Below are 17,168 nucleotides of genomic sequence, written 5' to 3' on the forward strand. Positions count from 1 at the left end.
CACCCTCATCCTTAACACCAGAGTACCCCAGGGCTGGGTTTTACGTACCCTGCCTCACTCCCTTTACACACACTACTGTTTAGCCTCTTTCGACTCCAACATCACCATCAAGTTGGCTGACAACACAGCTGTGGTGGGCCTGATCACACACAACAATGAAAAGGCCTACTAGAAAGACATAAAGGACCTGACCTGAACAAAACAACCTACTCATGAATGTCAGCAAGACTAAAGAGACGACAGTAGTAGGCTACTAGCACTGCCTCCGGCAAGATGATGGCTCCTGCACCCACCTCTTTCTAAACGCAGATAAACCAAACAATGGCTGTGTCACTTGTTTATTTCAGAAAATATGTCTGGTGTTTCCACAGTATGTCATACTTACTTTTACTCTGGCATTGGTTCACACTCAGACCTCTCCAACATGCATTTACATACAAAAGTATTCCACTAATCACAATGCTAGAACACATATGTGAAATTAGTTACAGACCAAACATGGGTTAATTAATTAATGGTCATATTTCATATCTCCAGAGACAGTGCAGAGACTTACTTTTTTTTGTTTAGAAGCGGAAGAATGTCCTCAATGCCATTGTAGGCCATCCAGAAGCTTTTTAATCTATCATGGAATAAATAAATGATGAATCAACCTAGCCTTGGTCTGTGTTTTTAGCCTGATAGCTAACAGCTTGGCCGTTTCAAAGGCCAGAGGACTTCAATGCAATCGTAGCCCTTCCAGAAGTTTAGTAATCCGGCGTGGTACTTCTGTGATTTTTCATAATAATTTTATGAAGATAAATCCACGACTGTATCGTTACTGAGTCATCTTTTTGTATGAAAAGCTATCTTCTTTTACCCTTAGCCGCCGCCATCTTGGCTGCTGACTGTCTTGACTGATGGCTCCGTCGACCAATCACATGAAGTTTAGGTCAGGCGACAGGGAGCTTGCTCAGCCAATAGATAACCCTAACCTGATACACGCAGGAGGGCCTTGTAGTGTGTGTGTGTGTGTGTGTGTGTGTGTGTGTGTGTGTGTGTGTGTGTGTGTGTGTGTGTGTGTGTGTGTGTGTGTGCGTGTGCGTGTGCGTGCATATTGGAAGCGGACACAGAGGTGTGGATAGAGTGGAATTTGGCCTACTGGTGTCTAGTAGCAGACAGAATGCATTGGAGATGACAACTATTGCAGGATAAAAGTGTATAGGCCTTTCTGGGGAAACAATCTAACTAGTTTTATATTTGTATTAGTTACAGTGTGTATTTTTGTTTCCCCTGATTGCCAAGACTTGGGTACTGTAAGTACTGTTATTACGCAAAATAATACCAGGCTAAATGTTACCTTTACAGGAAGATAATACAGTACAGGGATTTCTAAATGAAATATTCTAAATGTTCTTTTAAAATTGTAATAAGTGTGGGGTGGAACTACAACAGTGCCAATGGATATCACATTTCGAGGCAGTACTTTAATGAACAATTACAGTTACAGTAAGAATGTTACAATAATCAATTAGTTACACGGTTATTCTACTACTGACTAATTTGAAACAGGATTTTCATTCTATCAGTGTTGTGGCCTGTATAGCATTTAAATATCTGCAGCACAGAAGTCAACTTATCATAATCATTTCCATTATCGCTACCTATGGCCAAGTGCACTTCCAAAGAAAACAATGTTTGTCATAAAATGTATGTCATAAAGCAAAATTGGGAAGCATTCTAAAATATCCTTCCTGATCCTTTGAAGTAAATTTCAAGCCTTACAGAAAACAAATAGCATTCCCTCTTGACTTTATATTGTAAAGGGGGGTGTTGTTGTGAAATCAATACTAAATGATATATGAAACAAAACAGAAAAACAAGTCAGTTTTCTATATAAGTAAGCCTAGAGTCATCTCAACAGCTACAATCATCTCACAGTAACATCAAGAAAAAGCTTTCAGGACAGAAACACAGCTATGTACACAAATTAAACACAAGGAATCATGCAGAAACCAAAACAAATCAAAACATGCATAACAGTTAGCTGAACATAGTTCAGAGTATTGGATGTGTCATAAGCACAATGCCATGAAGAGGCATTACTTTTGGCCCACACTCAGGTGCCACACTGACACACAGTGCCAGGAGGCCAGAGAGAAGGCGCTTCTTCAATACACACAAAGGTTCTCTCTCATCAACAGCACGTCATTGTACAATTATTCATTATTTGTACAATGTGACACGTTGGACAGGAAAGAAACCTGTGGGCTTTATGTAGCTGGCTTGTAATGAACTGTATGATGAGCTCACTCTGTAGACTTTAATTCCTTTGTGGCCATTTTGAACTGGCATTACACTTTGGTTGGGCTCTACCTGATGTACACCTAAGCTTGTCAAATATAGGCTAATGCTGCATTCAGAATATATAACACCCTACTAATAGAAGTGCAACGTTTGTCTGAATTTCAATTTTTGGGCCATCCCATCATATGTTACATCTGAACAGTTCAGGTGTGTAATTACACAAGGAAATGTTGGCATAAGCTTCGCCAGTGCTCAGGGAGCCTCCTGTGTGTGGAGAAATTAAAACCCTTCTTCAAACTACCGTCCTGTAATGCACTGTGCACAAAGATATTTCAATATTTTTGTCCTTAAAACACTTCCCGTTCCAGTTAGCTAGCTAAACGTCTGTCCACATTTGAGCAGCTGTAGTTGTTATTCTCGAGATCTCTTTACTGACTGGATCATTTCTGGTTCTATGAAGACCTCATCTTTTTGTAAAGGCAAACATGGTCTTATACATTTGCAAATACTCCAGGTAGAGCTTTGGTAGAGTGTTACAGACATTAAAAATGGCCACCATGGGATATGGGACTGACCCAAATATAAAACTTTACTTATTAAACATGGTTGGGGTTTGTTCACTTAATTCATGATTTAATAGAAACAATAAAGAAGTTAATGATAAAACATCAATTATCTATTATTCCAAGAATAACGTTGTATAATGTTACTTTAAAGGACTTAATAAAGAGGCTAAAAAAAAGCTTAAAATGAACTGACCCCAACCCTAACCGTGAAAAAACAGGCTAATACACTTTTGTTTTCAAATGGGCATTTAACAAGTAAACCAAAGCATATTTCTCACATGATTGAATTGGAGCTCCTTTAAAAAAATAAGCCAGCTTTAAAACCCAAAAGCACAGATAAAGAAGTTGTGATACCTAAACATAGTAGGCAGACAACTCCTCTTGTTTCATAACATATTTGAAATAATTGTCTCAAAAGCAATTTCCACAAGATTAGGAGTTGGAACATCTCGTTTGGAACATAACTGTTGTCAATGCATTTCATCATATAGCAATACATCAAGAGTGTTAGATACTGATCAACAAGTCCATGTACTGTATATAACATCAGCGACTTAGTTAATGATACAATTTGTATCAAACAAGGTTTTTCTCTGTCTAGCATGGATTCAGCTGGGATCTGCTACAGACAACAGTTGACGCTGTTAGCCAAAAGCCCAGCAGGGGAGTCTTAAATATATTACATATATATTATATATATTTACAATACATACATGTTTTGTTCTGATGTCCAGATGTCCTCTGTCTGTAGCAGATGCCAGAGTTGACCCAAATGAAAAGGGCCAGAGAGAGATAGAGAGAGAGAAAGAGAGAGAGAAAGAGAGAGATGTCCCTTACTAAAACTAAGGTACACACGACAGGGTCACCCATCTCTACAGCTACAACTCTGACCAAAATACTGACGTCATCTCAAATAAGACGACCATCTTTCAGACACCCATTTTTACCAACAAATGGCCACACAACGCACACAAAGAGATTAATACAATACACAGACCTTGGTCAAATAGTAGTTTGAAACTGTCATGTGTTGATGGATTTGCCACATAACACATTAAGAAAATTATTCAGTGAAATCTGTGACACTTTTCTGTATAGTTATGAGGTAAAACAAATCCCATCTATCTGGCTTTACACATGAAAGAAAAGAAAATTTGCAAACACCATCTGACTCAGCTCTGAGAGTAGGTACAGTGTACAATGTACAGTCACTACAAATCAGAATCATAATAGGGTTGATGTATGCGATACCAACTCTAGGTTACGATTTGGCTGTAAAAAAGGGCCTTTTGAATTTGATGCATTAAAAGTCCTGCATGTGAAATACACATAATAAGCTACTAAATAAATAAAAAAGACTAACTGGGCAGGTCTGGATCAAGTTGCACTTTGTGTCAAAGTCAAAGACTTCGTCAAATGACTTGCTCTCCCCACACTTCTTAAAGTTCAGTGGATTTAGTTGTCCCTGCACAATAACCAGAGCTGGATTTGGATTATCTTTAGTATTTTATATCCTTGAAACCTATGCATTATCTCATTAATGTCATAAGAAAAGAAAAAGCTCTACATGTAGACAATCCAAAAGCATTCCAGTATTTAAAATACCACCATGCAAACCCAACATGCTTTCAAGTTTTGCAAAGGCAAAGTTTGAGACCACCCACAGTTTGTGTTTTCCTATTTTTACTCCGACTACATAACTGCTATTGTTTTCTAATGGGAGATCACACTTTCCTTTGTTCTTCAGTACCCTGTTTGGGCTTTCTCTGCAAGTATAGCAGCTGCCAGCTGCTGGGGGTCTGCGATGTGGGGGCTCCTGGCCATCACACGGCTCACCAGCTCCGAGGGGAAGATGTTGCACAGGTTGACGTACACTTTCTCCCTCATGTCCTCGTACCGGCTGTGTGCAGGGGATTCTGGGTGCTGCGGCATGTAGGAGGGAGGAGCGTGGGAGGGCACTGCCAGGTGAGCGCTGTGAGGCGAGTACGGCGGGAGAGGAGTGCTGGATGGGTGAGGCGGGTGCGGAGAGTGGGCTGGAGGCGGTGGGTGGTTTAAGTAATGTGTCGGGGATGGGTGGAGAGCTGGGTGGGAGGTGTGGTGCTGGGTGTAGCCGTCCTGTGCCCAGGGAGGAGCATGCCAGGATGACTGCTGTGTGTCTGGCAGGCTCTGATAGGCAGATGGCTCATACCTGGACGGCGGTAAAGGAGCCTGTCTGTAGTACGAGTCCCAGCTGGGCAAAGCTTTTGTCCGGTGGTGATGGTGCGATGTAGAGAGGTGTTCATACAGATGCGAGTCTGACACACTCTCTCCTCGCGTGGGGGTCAGGCAGCGGCCGAGAGGAGAGCCAGGGGGGTGAGGGTTGGACTGGGGCAGTGAGTGGTAGTCGCCTGGGCAGCTGGAGCGTGCAGCCAGCGGCTGGTGCTGGAGATGAGGGGGCAAGGGGTATAGAGGGCGCTTTGGGGGAGCCTCTGGTGGAGGCTGATCGTGAGCACAGCTCTGCCCGCGTGCCATACTCAGGTGGTAGCTATGTACTCCTGTATTAGACGTGTGGCTGTGTTGGATATTTGTGTAATCGGCCGGATGAAGGCCACACAGTTCATGGTTTGATGCGGCATGATGGGGATACAGCCGGCTGTGGGGATTAGCAAAATGGATGCTGTCTTCCAGTAAGGTGTCTGGGGGGCACCCGGGACACGGCCTCTCACTGTACGAGTCGCAGCTGCTGCCGCAACTCACGCTGCTTTCGCTGCCGCATTCGGAGCCGGCTGAACCCATCGAGCCCACCCGCAGGTCTGTGTCATTGGGGAAGCGACAGTCTGGGCTCCGTCTGGAGGAGAGACTCAGGCCAGAGTAAGCACGCGTTACTGAGTAGTAGCTCAGGTCTGGAGACTCACAGTGAGGGTAAAGGTCATGGCTGGGGGCTGGTAGACTATGAGGGGTCACTGCTCTGGACTGCTGGTCCTGGGGAAGGCTGAAACTGGATGAAGGGCCTCCTGGGGCTGAGGACATGGGTATACTCCCACTGCTACTGCCACACATACTGTTCTTCTGGCTTTCCGCCCTCCCTTTTGCCAGCTTCTCCTCAGCATCACTGTACGACAGAGCTCGGATGCTTGGGTCGGACTGCCTTTTCTGGGCGCCTTTTTTTGCCTCAATGCTGCCAGCTGGCACACTGTGGCTCTTTACCAACCCAGTGTCCCCCTGGTTTCTTGTGGCGACACAGGTCTTGGCACTGGCACGCAGCTCATCAGCCACAGCACGCTGAGGCTGAGCACCTCTTTCTGGGTGGTAGTACTTACACTTGTGGCCGTAAGTGCACTTCTTTCCTGGAGGCAGAATGTCTCAGTTTTATTACATAGTAAATATACAGAACAAACATTATGCAATATGTGACCGGCACAATTGTTGAAGACACACCACTTCACCACCAACCCCACCTAACACATTAATAATACTATCAGTACAGCATTTGTGCGTTCTTATAGCCCAGATTTTAATTATGAAAATTAAATGGGTTGTTATTTCTCTGTGTATGTGCATTTAGGTGAATTCTGTGCATATCTGTGTTCTCACCGTATGGACAAGGCTGTTTCTTCTGCTCAGGCATGACAGGTCTTTTCCTCAGGAAGTTGTCTAAGCTGGGGCCATGACGACCAAGAGGGTCATCTGGGGGCATGAATCTGAGAGAAGGGAGGGGATGGTTAGAAAGGACAAGATAGTTACATGGCAATAAGGTCAATAAAAATAGGTGCATATTCTTTAGGTTACATCTCTAATTTTCAATGTTAAATGATTGAGGGAACTGGAGGTAGACAGAATAAAACAAGCTGTAATTCTCCTTTTAAAACCAAGTGAAAATGTCAGCTGTCACAGCATTTGTTAAACCAAATGTCAGATGTGATAGAGTAATAGCTGGGAATGGGATACGAAAGGTGAACTGTAACTAAGATCTCAGAGTTCAAAATTACAGACATAAATCATAAATGTCACAATTCTTTGAACACATCCAAGTCATCACATTTAAGTCATCAAGATCTATCATATTGACAGAATAAGTCCCTCACTGATCCACCTCTACTTACTTGTCATTGACAAAGGAATACATGAGCAGCCGCTCATTGATGAATTTCTTCCACTCAGGCTTCTCATTAGCCAGGTCTCGGTAGTTATCATTTGAGACGATGATGCCGTCTGACTCGTAGGCCAGCTTGACGATGAAGCGGTCGTCATAGCAAACCACGCGCCGACCTTGGACACGCCGTGAAGGAGTGAAGACCAGGATCTTTTCCTTCTCTAGGCGACGCAAGATCTCCTGATCTGTGTCGGAGGGAGGTTTCGTAAGGTTGAGAAAAATAATGTGCCAGAATAATAATCTCACAACTTTATCAAATGCATTGTGTGTTTGTTTCAATCAGCCTGCTGCACTGACCGGTTATAGGGGCGTCAGGGCGGGACTGCTCTTTCCTCCACGCAGGCACAAACACTGTGATGTCATGATGGCCACGCTCTAGGAACCAGTCTACAGCCAGCTGGATGCCCTGGCAGGAAAACACTTCCTTGTTGCCATGGCTGCAGGACATAGTTAAGAGGCAGTAGATAATAGCAAATTAACATTTGCGGTTTTAATGTAGGTTAATCAGAAATAAACACATATACTATGTCTTTATTAAAACGGTTACCATAGACTGCTCACCTCATTGCTACATTACTGCCATCCACCACAATTGGCCGCAGGTTGTCCTGGTCACACAGAGAGTCGGACGGACAGGGCGAGTCTGACCTCTGGCTGTCCAGCAAATCTGAACAGGCACAGGAGGACGAGGAGGATGAAGAAGATGAGGTAGAGGCTAATGATCCAGCCGGCTGCTCGCTGTCTGACTTGGTGCCCAGTTTGACCAGCTCTCCCAGTATGTCATTGATGAGGGTGTCGGGGCCAAGCTTGGACAGCACCAGTCGCACTGTCTCCTCAAAGTAGCCCAGCTTCAGGGCAAACTCCAGCTTAGCCTGGTACTCTTTTCCGCCAGCCTCGGCCGCTGGCTCTGATGAGGAGGGATCGGACGGAGGCTCAGGTGGGTGCTTACGTGGGGAGCTGGGTGAGGACTGTGCAGGGGTGTCGTGTTCGAGGTCTGATGGGGGTTTAGGCGGGGGCTCAGGAGGACCCTCAGTGCCTAAGTCCACACACTGGGTCCGACAAAGCGGCTGGTGGGTGTTCTTACTGTGAGTTAACCCTCCTTCTCCTCCATCCGGGTCAGTGAGGGGGGCACTGGAAGACGGCGCCGGCTCGCACTCTGCATCAGACCCGGCATTTTCATCCACCACAGCCGGTGGAGGGGAATTGGCGGTGCTGCTGTTGCCGGAGCTCTCCCCCTGCTCCTCCATAGCAGGGGGCACGTCAGCACCGCCAGCCTGCCGGTCGGCCCCTGCTACGTGGAGATACTCCAAATCCAGCCCCAGGTCGAGGTGGCCTGTTCCTGCCTCCACATGGTCCTTCTGGCCCATGGATCTGTCACAGACATCCAGCACACTGGGCTGACTGCTGCCCTCTCACAAAGCTCGACTCATTGGTGCCTAAAGGAAGAGAAAGAGAGGAGGATGGAGTGAGGTACATTCAGGAAATAAGGTCCTGCTGTTATACATGTTGAGATGACACTCAGAGAATATGATGCTGACAGGGAAACTGGGTAACTCCCTTAAGTGCAGAGAGATACTTAAATATAAGTATGGTGTTGGTTACAGGTGCAACCAGTCCATTAAAATGCCTGGGGAATCATTTGCATAATGAAGAATTTGCATGTTTTGTTACATGATAATTCAGAGTCAACACTGACTGTCACTTTAGGAAAATCTGACATTTCACCTTTATTTTCTTAGGAAACGTTTTGCCTTAGCTGTTTACACTGGCTCTGACTGGTTGTCTCAGGCAGTTGGGACTCCGCTGAGGCACAGACTGGCTGACTCAAAGACCCAAGGGGGCCTCTCTCACCCTAATTAAGGGACTCCCGCGTTTTTTTAAGTCTGGCCCCAGTGTGTTTTTATAGGGCCACGTCACAGCACATTAATCTAATGGTCAACAGAGGGTGAACTGTTTAAAAAAAAAAAAAAAAGGCAGCAAGCCGTTAGCGATGGGCCCAACAGACCCTCCCCCCTTACATTCAACCTGGTAATTAAGTTCCATATGCTTCTTCCCACTGGGGTGGTGGAGTCACTCTTAAAACACTGAGGGGATCTGAGGCTACAGAGCCCATCAACGTATTGCATTCAAGCAACAAGGGCATGGGATCTGGTTAGGCTAATCTGATTGGTGTCAAAGGTTTAGCTGCACACAAATTACAGGGAGCACTTTGTAGAGTTAATCTGAGATCAGGAAACTGATATGTTAAACTATAGAAGCAAAATTACAGGCCTGCTGTATTCTGACTGGACAGAATTAAGTCTAATGAAATTTTGGCTTGAAGGTATTCATATCTAAAATAAAATATTTTCCCAGAAGAAAACAATAATAGCGAATTCCACAAATGTAAATATGCAGTTAGACTTAGCCTAAAGCGCTTTAACCTGGACGTTACTCAAAATCAAGTCAAACCCATGTTATCTGGACAAACGAGATGATGGAAGGGGAAGTGACTTAAAGATGGTGGGTAGGGGGGTGGGCTGGAGTGAGAGCGCATTTTATGAAAAAGGGCTGCCTAGCAACGCGGCTGAGCTACTGTTGCTAAGCTACAGCTGTTGAAAGCATTCTCCCCACCAAATGCCAAGACAGAGGCTGCAGCGTTCAGTCGGCGACCCGCCTTACACACACACACACACACAGAGGGGCCGGCTTAAGTGTGCCTCACTGGCAACCCACCCCGCCACCAAGACAACAATAGACCTGCTTTTAGAACTGGGACCTTGGCATCAACGAATGTGGGCGTTGATGGTACCTATGCACATATGAAGACACACACATACACAATGTCTACCTCACAAAGTGACTCTATGACTGAGTGGGGGCTATTGGGAACATTTTATGCTCACTCTACTCGGTTGATGGTCTAAACTGACACATCCAAACTATCTTTCCATTTACGTTTCTCTAAAGCTTGCTATCATGCAGCCTACACTGGGAGAGAATATGTTGCATCAGTTCATCCCTATATAAAACCTCACTACTTTAGGTACAGAACTGTGTCATTAGCAATAATTAACAAAAACTGTCGAAAAGATTCGTAATGTTGTGTATTCTTAGATCAGATAGCGCCTTAATTTAAAAAACTTTGCCAACTTCACACTATTTTATTTAGACAAAGTTCTCGTACAGCAGCTTGTGTTTAACATTCAACATTCAGAAGTTTGGCTTCTTTGTTAAAATGGAAAAAAATCTATAGAAAAAGGTAAATTTTTGTTTTGTATTAGTACCAAAACTCCAGTATCGTATCAGCACTAGATGATACCCAAAGAGATGATCATCAAAAGGCAAAAAAAAACAATATACAATGGGATACATTCACAACAACGCAGAATAATGAAGTGGTAATGGATTCCTGACCCATCTAATCTAGGGATGCCACTAATCATTCATTTCATTATCGGTTATTCTGCAGGTTATTTTCTCGATTAATGGATAAATTGTTTTGTCTATAAATATAATAATCCTGCTTTAGCTGCTTAATGGCAGAAATCTGAATAGTGTGCTTTTCACTGTTGAAGCCTATTAAATGTGTGATCTGATTAAATGTAAGTGGTAGGATTTTAAAAGTCTTCTAGTGTGGTCCAAGGTCCACAGAATAATGCATTCAGTGCATTGTGGAATTCCCAAATCAGGCCTAGTGTTAACGGACCAACGGCAGAGCCACCTCATCACCATCTCCAGACCTCCAGGCTCAGTGGGTGCATCTTTCAAACATCAGCAGCACTGCTGGCTTTGATGGAGGCAGTAATGAATATGTAACACAGCCCTTACAGCGCTTTGTATGTGGGAGCTTTGTGTAAAAAAAAAAAGTGTCTGTGTCTGTGCAGTGGGTCAGAGAGGGGGTAAAGGGGTTTGAAAAGGGGCGTTGTCTGGCGGTATACTGCTGCATGCCTGATACTGTGCAAAAAGGTATTTGTAAAAGGGGGCTGTCCCAGTCAGGGTTGATCAACCGGGGGAATACTGTGTGTGTGTGTGTGTGTGAGTGTGTATCTAGATGCCGCTTCCCCCACCAGCAGCAAGACAATAGACATCTGCTGAGCGGTACTCGCAACTGGTGTCTCACACACACACACACACACACACACACACACACACACACACACACACACACACACACACACACACACACACACACACACACACACACACCATTAGAACCAACGCACCATTTACTTCCTCTAGCCTCATGTGACCCAGATAAGAAGCTTTCTTTCTGTTATCTCCCCCCAAAACCACACGACACTGGCCCATCCCCCAATCAAGTTTCATATCAACACAGATCACACTGTTTGAATGTCAAGCAACTACCATAGCACCCATAGCTGCAGGCTAAAGAAAAGTTTAGGCAGGTGTAGTCCTGTGCTACAAACTCTTGTGACTGGAGGCTGCACATAAAGATGTAGTGGTTAGACTGACAGTCACAGCTGGGCCCTGTGGTACGTATGGTTCAAAGTAAGACTACTTTATCTTTTCTGTACAATATTTCACATCCAAAGCCATCATTAGACAGAAGCTGGAATGCACCTTCTCCTCTGTATTCTGAACTTAGCAATGTGAACTTTTCATGACTGACGTCTATTTAAAATGCAAGGAAATTCACTGATTTAGGTCATGTCAGTTCTGTTAAATATTTAGGTCGGTCAGGATTAAAGTGATTTAGGATGCTGCAGCCCTGCTGCCTGTCATGCAGATAGCACTTCTTTAACTAGGGCCCTTTGCATCATTTCAATGGCCCTAATGAGACATGGGTAGTAAACATCACAGTTTTTTTATGATAGAGATCAGAACAGAGATCAGAACCGCCACAAAAAGAGGAGGTAAAAAGTAAGATTTCAGTGTATAAATCAGGTTATAGGCAGACACACTTACCAGGCCTTAGAAGATCAACAAAGAATGAAGAAAGTGAAGTAGATCAGCTCATTTCCGCACATTTCTATTCTTGAAAATCAGATTAGAAAACACTGCAGGTGAAACGGAAAAGAAACAGGTCCCAAACTTCCCAGAGCAGCTACATCTGAGGCTGACGCACGTCTTTGCTGCAGGTACAGCAGAGCATCCAACTCCAGCCAAACGCCTCTGTCCTCACTGTCTGAGTGTCTTCCAGAGTTGTTTTTTTTCTCTTTCTCTACAGAAGCAGGCAAGTTGGACAATGAGTGGCAGAACAGATGGACCAACAATGTCTGCCATTCCCTCGTTTAGAGTGGCTGCTTTTCCACCAATCAGAGCAGAGCGGCCTTATAATGAGCCGCAGACACAAGGGGAGGAGGAGGGGTGTGGCTGTGGGCAAATGCCTGCAACACCCAGTTACCCCAAGGCACGCGTACTCAACGTACACACACACACACACACACACACACACACACACACACACACACACACACACACCTTCTCAGTCTGAAAGGACTTTGCCTGTGTGGCCGATGAATCAACGAGGGGGTGGGCGGCTGAACAATAGAGTTGCACAATGGGAGGCTGGGGGGGGGCAGCTGCAGTGTGAAGGCTGGTGCTATTACAGCCCTGGGCAGCCATGGAGAACACCTGGCTACAGAGCACCACAGTCACTCTCCGCTCTTTGTCTCGGGCTGGGGTGGGGGGGCGGGGTTCAAAACAGAAAGAAAAGACCAAGGCTGGCTGAAAGACTAGCGTGGCCTTTAAGAGAGTGCAAAAGGAAAGAGAGTGTGGCAGGGCTGAAAGGGGGAAAAAGGACAAGTGTGGGGGGCGAGAGACATCAAAAAGTTTTATGTCCCCATGAGTATGAGGAGGGGACCTGTTCCTCATTGTTGCAGCACACTTGGGGCAGATGACTCGGAAGCACAAATCTTTGCCTTTCTGTCTTTTATGTGATTACGGAGCCAATGTGCAAATAACAGAATTTGAATGATTTCAAAATAAAGTCACGTCCATGTTAATATGATATTGAATGTAATATAATAGCAGTTATTTGCAACAGTGTCACTGATGCAAAAACATCTTAAAATACATACAGTAAATGTTTCCCATTGCACAGTTCACAAAAAACTTGCCACCGGGGAGAAAATAAAGTTTTGACTGAACTACTTTCGCTGGACACTTTAGTGCTGCAATACTCTACTCATTGTAGGAATATGCACACAATATTTAGCTATGTGGCACTCTGGAAACGTGGAGATAACATAGATAGGGTTGAAAAAGGAGAAAGTTAAATAAAATGCACCAAGCAAGCCAAAGAAGACTATGTATTAGCTTTGCATCAGACTAAATATTTGAGCTGTCTACACATCCCAAAGACATTTTCTACTAAAACAAAGGACTCTGGATCCAAACCAAGATTTTCAAATAATAGTTATAATCACATACTGCATAATGATAACGGTCTTCATCTTTTTAACGTCACCGTTTTCAGAATGAATTGTTTAGTCTATAAGCTGTAAGAATAAAATAAGTAAAAGGTTGACTAATTGTTTCAGCTCCAAAACTGATCATTTAAGCAGTGTTTCCTACAGGATTTTTTTTAGCAGTGGGGGCAGATCTGTCCGAACAACACCCCCCCCACCCCCGCGGCCAAATGTTTTACGTATGAAATGTTACTGACACTTCGCTGCAACACAAATATATTTATTCACCTCTATTCACACACAATGAGGCATATTTTCAGTTGTGATTGAGACTGTTAAGGAAGGAGAAAGGCAAATTTAATCTTTATTGTTCAGAATGTGTATTCATGACTGCTGATACACAGTGAGAAAAGGAACAATTAGCTTATTAATCAATGTATTTATTGTTTCAGTCAAACTGCCAAACATTCTCTGGTTCCAGCATCACAGCTGATTTCCCCTTTTTTCTTTTTTTTTTTAAAATCGTTGTAAAATGAATTAGAACTGTAACTGATTATTTTCATTATGGATTCATCTGCAGATTATTTTCTTGATTATTCCATTTATTATTTTGTCTATAAAATGTCTCACAGCCCAAGGAGAGGTATTCAAATTGCTTGTTTTGTTCACCCATCAGTCCAAACCCCAAAGTTATCCAGTTCACTATAATATGAAAAGCATCAAATCCCTACATTAGAGAAGCTGAAACCAGAGAATGTTTTTGAATTTAGCATGGCCCAGTGTCATAGTTTTACATAAGACTGGAAGGCAGCATGTCTGCCAACAGAAATATTAATTTAGTGAGATAAGGTTACATATCAAGCACAATTTATCTTGGCAGCAAGAAGTTAGTATGTAATCTAAAGCAACAAAAAGCAGTCTGTGCGTCAGTGTGTTTTAGTGTGTGTTCTCAGTCGACTTGCCAAATAAAATAGGAGTCCTTTCAGCTTAGTGGCTCAACAGGAAAGCAACTGCCTGATTAAATAAGAATGTGCTCTGAGTCAGCTTACGCAGCGAGATAAGGGCGATGAGGGGAAACACAACAGCTGACCAACTGCACAGTATCCACACACACATACACAAGAGCACCCTGTCTACCATCTGTCTTAACAAACAGGTGTGTGTGTGTGTGTGTGTGTGTGTGTGTGTGTGTGTGTGTGTCCCAACAACTGCAGCACCAGCAGCAGGGAGACTGTTTTGGAGACAGATTACACTGAATGCACACAAAACAAACTCAAGCTACGGAGTTCAATAATGACAAAAGAAAAGTGTTGAGAAGGGAAACAGCACAGACAGAGAAATTAATTATTTGCAGCATTGCTTTAATTTGGTTCTTGATTAATCTTTGGTCTGTAAAACATCTGAAAACTGAAATATGCCCAGCACAAGTTCCTAAAACTCAAGGGAACTTCTTGACCAACAGTCCAAAACCTAAATATATTCAGTTTATTATCACTTTAAAGTTTAAACAACTAGAGTCAGCAAGTAGGCCTACTCACAAGGGCCTAAGCAGCTAGAACTAGGGAATGTTTGGCTTTTTTTTGCTTGAAAAACTATTAATCGTTGCTACTTAATTACTATTTTTAAGGTTTTTCAGCACAATGTACAATCCGAGCCAGGTCTAAGCAAAATAAGGGACCTCTAACCCCTGCATTTCTACCAAGCAATGCATCTAAACAGCCATTACAGATCAAGTCAGGACATCATGGAAACACTCATCAGCTCGATGTGTGTCTACTGCATGCATGTGTCTTTCAAATCAATACTCATTATGTGGAAATCAGATAAAGTTTGAAGATGAACGAGGAAAGGCAAACGGCCGAAACACCACTGCTGCAGCTCTCAAACCAATCAGATCTTTAAAATACAATGAAATGAACATTTTATTTGCAAGTTCACTTAATGACTTATAACTATGGGATGTAAGAAGGATATTGTGCATTAATATAAGAGGGGATGTTTGACTATATCAGCCCTTGAAAACTGCCCTTTGCAAGGAGCGTTGGAAAAGACAAAAGCAGCAGCCAGATCTCCAGTCCAAAGTTAAAAAGTCGGGGAGGATGTAGGGCTACAGAAGTTAAGAGAGGATGAAATAAAAAGACAGCTGCTGGGGCTCGTGCTCACACCACCTCCCCCTGCCCATCAAAAGCTGTGAACCCAAACCCGGGACTGCTACTGCTCTGATCCTCAGGGAGCCATTATCAACCATTGTGTAACATAGACACAGCTGTCAGAGACAGCACATTCAAATGAACACTAGACAGGTTGAAAAAAAAAAAGACTGACAGGGTCTGCCGTGCCCCTTCATGATTCCAGCAGGAAAAAACCAGTGGAAGCTTGGTGTTTTGCTCAGGCCTTCTTCACTCCAGAGCACACAGACTCCATTTCCTCTAATTTAAATACATTTTCACCTGGTTTTCGAGTCAAACAGGTAATACACCTCACAGCAGCATCCCCGTCATCCGCCTGTTGAAGGGGCTACAACCCACAGAAACTACATAATGCTTGTTGGGGAGCGCGCAGGGGCGTGCACGGTCACTGCAAACCAACACCGTCACGACCTCCCTGCAGCTTTCACCCACACCAACCTGCAGCTCCTTTAGCTAACAAGTCCACTCGGCTAACGCTGTATACGGGTACTCACCTGGTCAGGGCCGCCGCTGGAGCCGCAAGATTAGCTTTGTGATAAAATTAGCAAATGTTCCCATCACATACTGTCGACGCAAAACATCCGGCTGGATTGCAGCGTGACCCAGCCAAACTGAGTAAAGTTACAAAGAATATCGAGTCGGCTTCCGCTCTGACGGTATTTCAGAATAAAAGCAAATGCGTGGTTCAATTACGTGTTTGAAAAATATGTAACTTAATGTAACTTAACAGGAAAACTTTTATTGTTCATAATACATCTTACGTTTGTTTGGTTTGTGGAGAAAAAAAAAAGGTTGATAACCCTGCTCCCGGAAGCTATATTATTCACATTAACCTCATTTGCAATACATTTCTTATTTGGAAAAAACAGATGTCTCTAATAAAGTTTAAGATAATGCTTGTAACCCATTATTAAACGGTTGGCGTAAATAGGAAACTATATGGTATTAGTTGCCTTCTGGCTTTAGAGGCCAACTTTACTAAACTGCCAACATGTTTAGGAAGCATATGTGGGAAGGGCCGTGAAGTGCGCAACGGCGCCATCTCGTGGTTAAAATAAATAAGAGTACGTTTTTAAATGGGGGATGTGGGCAGGAGTTTTTTTCCTCACTGGAATATTTATTTATTTAATTTATAGAGATCTTCTAGAATTTAAATTGATATAATGTTGTGTTAATAGGAAGTTTTATAAGTATTTACTAACCATTTACAATAGTATGAGGCATGTGTTAGAACAGAGTATGGGGTGGATACCAATGACTGTTAATATTAATATACAATCTATGATGGATACCCTGTGAAGATTTATGGAAGGTCAAAATTGCCAGGCTATAGAACAGGTGCATTAATATGGTTGATACCAGGCAAGCCAAGCAAATATTTAGATGTGATATACAAGAAAATGGGCTTTAACATAAATGTGTATTTAATACTACAATTCAAATTCCAAAATTGTATTTTACTCCACTACATTTATATGACAACTTTAGTTTGGGCACCTGGATAGCTCAGTTGGTAGTGCGGGCACCCACATATAGAGGTTTACTCCTCGAAGCAGCGGCCCTGGGTTTGATTCTGACCTGCGGCCCTTTGCTGCATGTCATCCCCCCTCTCTCTCTCCTTTCATGTCTTCAGCTGTCCTAA

General features: G+C 43.5%; 1 protein-coding gene across 3 annotated transcripts; it reads right to left on the reverse strand.

Annotated features, from left to right (window-relative positions):
• Positions 1–1,446: 1,446 nt before the first annotated feature.
• On the reverse strand, positions 1,447–16,168 carry LOC116044535 (probable ribonuclease ZC3H12C). Of its 3 annotated transcripts, XR_004103704.2 has the most exons (7): positions 16,021–16,168; positions 7,546–8,420; positions 7,282–7,421; positions 6,935–7,169; positions 6,426–6,532; positions 3,376–6,178; positions 1,447–3,232 (listed from the first exon to the last, which is right to left on the reverse strand). XR_004103704.2 is itself a non-coding variant. In XM_031291789.2 (6 exons), exons 2-6 carry the CDS (start codon positions 8,349–8,351, stop codon positions 4,596–4,598), a joined length of 2,871 nt encoding a protein of 956 aa, XP_031147649.1. In that variant the 5' UTR covers positions 8,352–8,420; positions 16,021–16,168; the 3' UTR covers positions 1,447–4,595. The 3 variants fall into 3 exon arrangements, 2 of the variants coding, with proteins under 2 accessions (XP_031147649.1, XP_031147650.1); XM_031291789.2 differs by having other exon boundaries at positions 1,447–6,178; XM_031291790.2 differs by lacking the exon at positions 16,021–16,168 and adding an exon at positions 11,893–12,323 and having other exon boundaries at positions 1,447–6,178.
• Positions 16,169–17,168: the final 1,000 nt, after the last annotated feature.

This window comes from Sander lucioperca, chromosome 24, assembly GCF_008315115.2.
Source record: "Sander lucioperca isolate FBNREF2018 chromosome 24, SLUC_FBN_1.2, whole genome shotgun sequence".
Taxonomy (NCBI): Eukaryota; Metazoa; Chordata; class Actinopteri; order Perciformes; family Percidae; genus Sander; species Sander lucioperca.

Bases quoted from the DNA above. Each gene is read 5' to 3' on its own strand.
- LOC116044535 (XM_031291789.2), bottom strand. From the start codon at position 8,351: ATGGGCCAGAAGGACCATGTGGAGGCAGGAACAGGCCACCTCGACCTG. The intron at 7,422-7,545 runs GTGAGCAGTCTA...TATGTCCTGCAG, and splicing joins GGCAGTAATGTAGCAATGAG to CCATGGCAACAAGGAAGTGT. The intron at 6,533-6,934 runs GTAAGTAGAGGT...CCCTTCTCTCAG, and splicing joins TATTCCTTTGTCAATGACAA to ATTCATGCCCCCAGATGACC.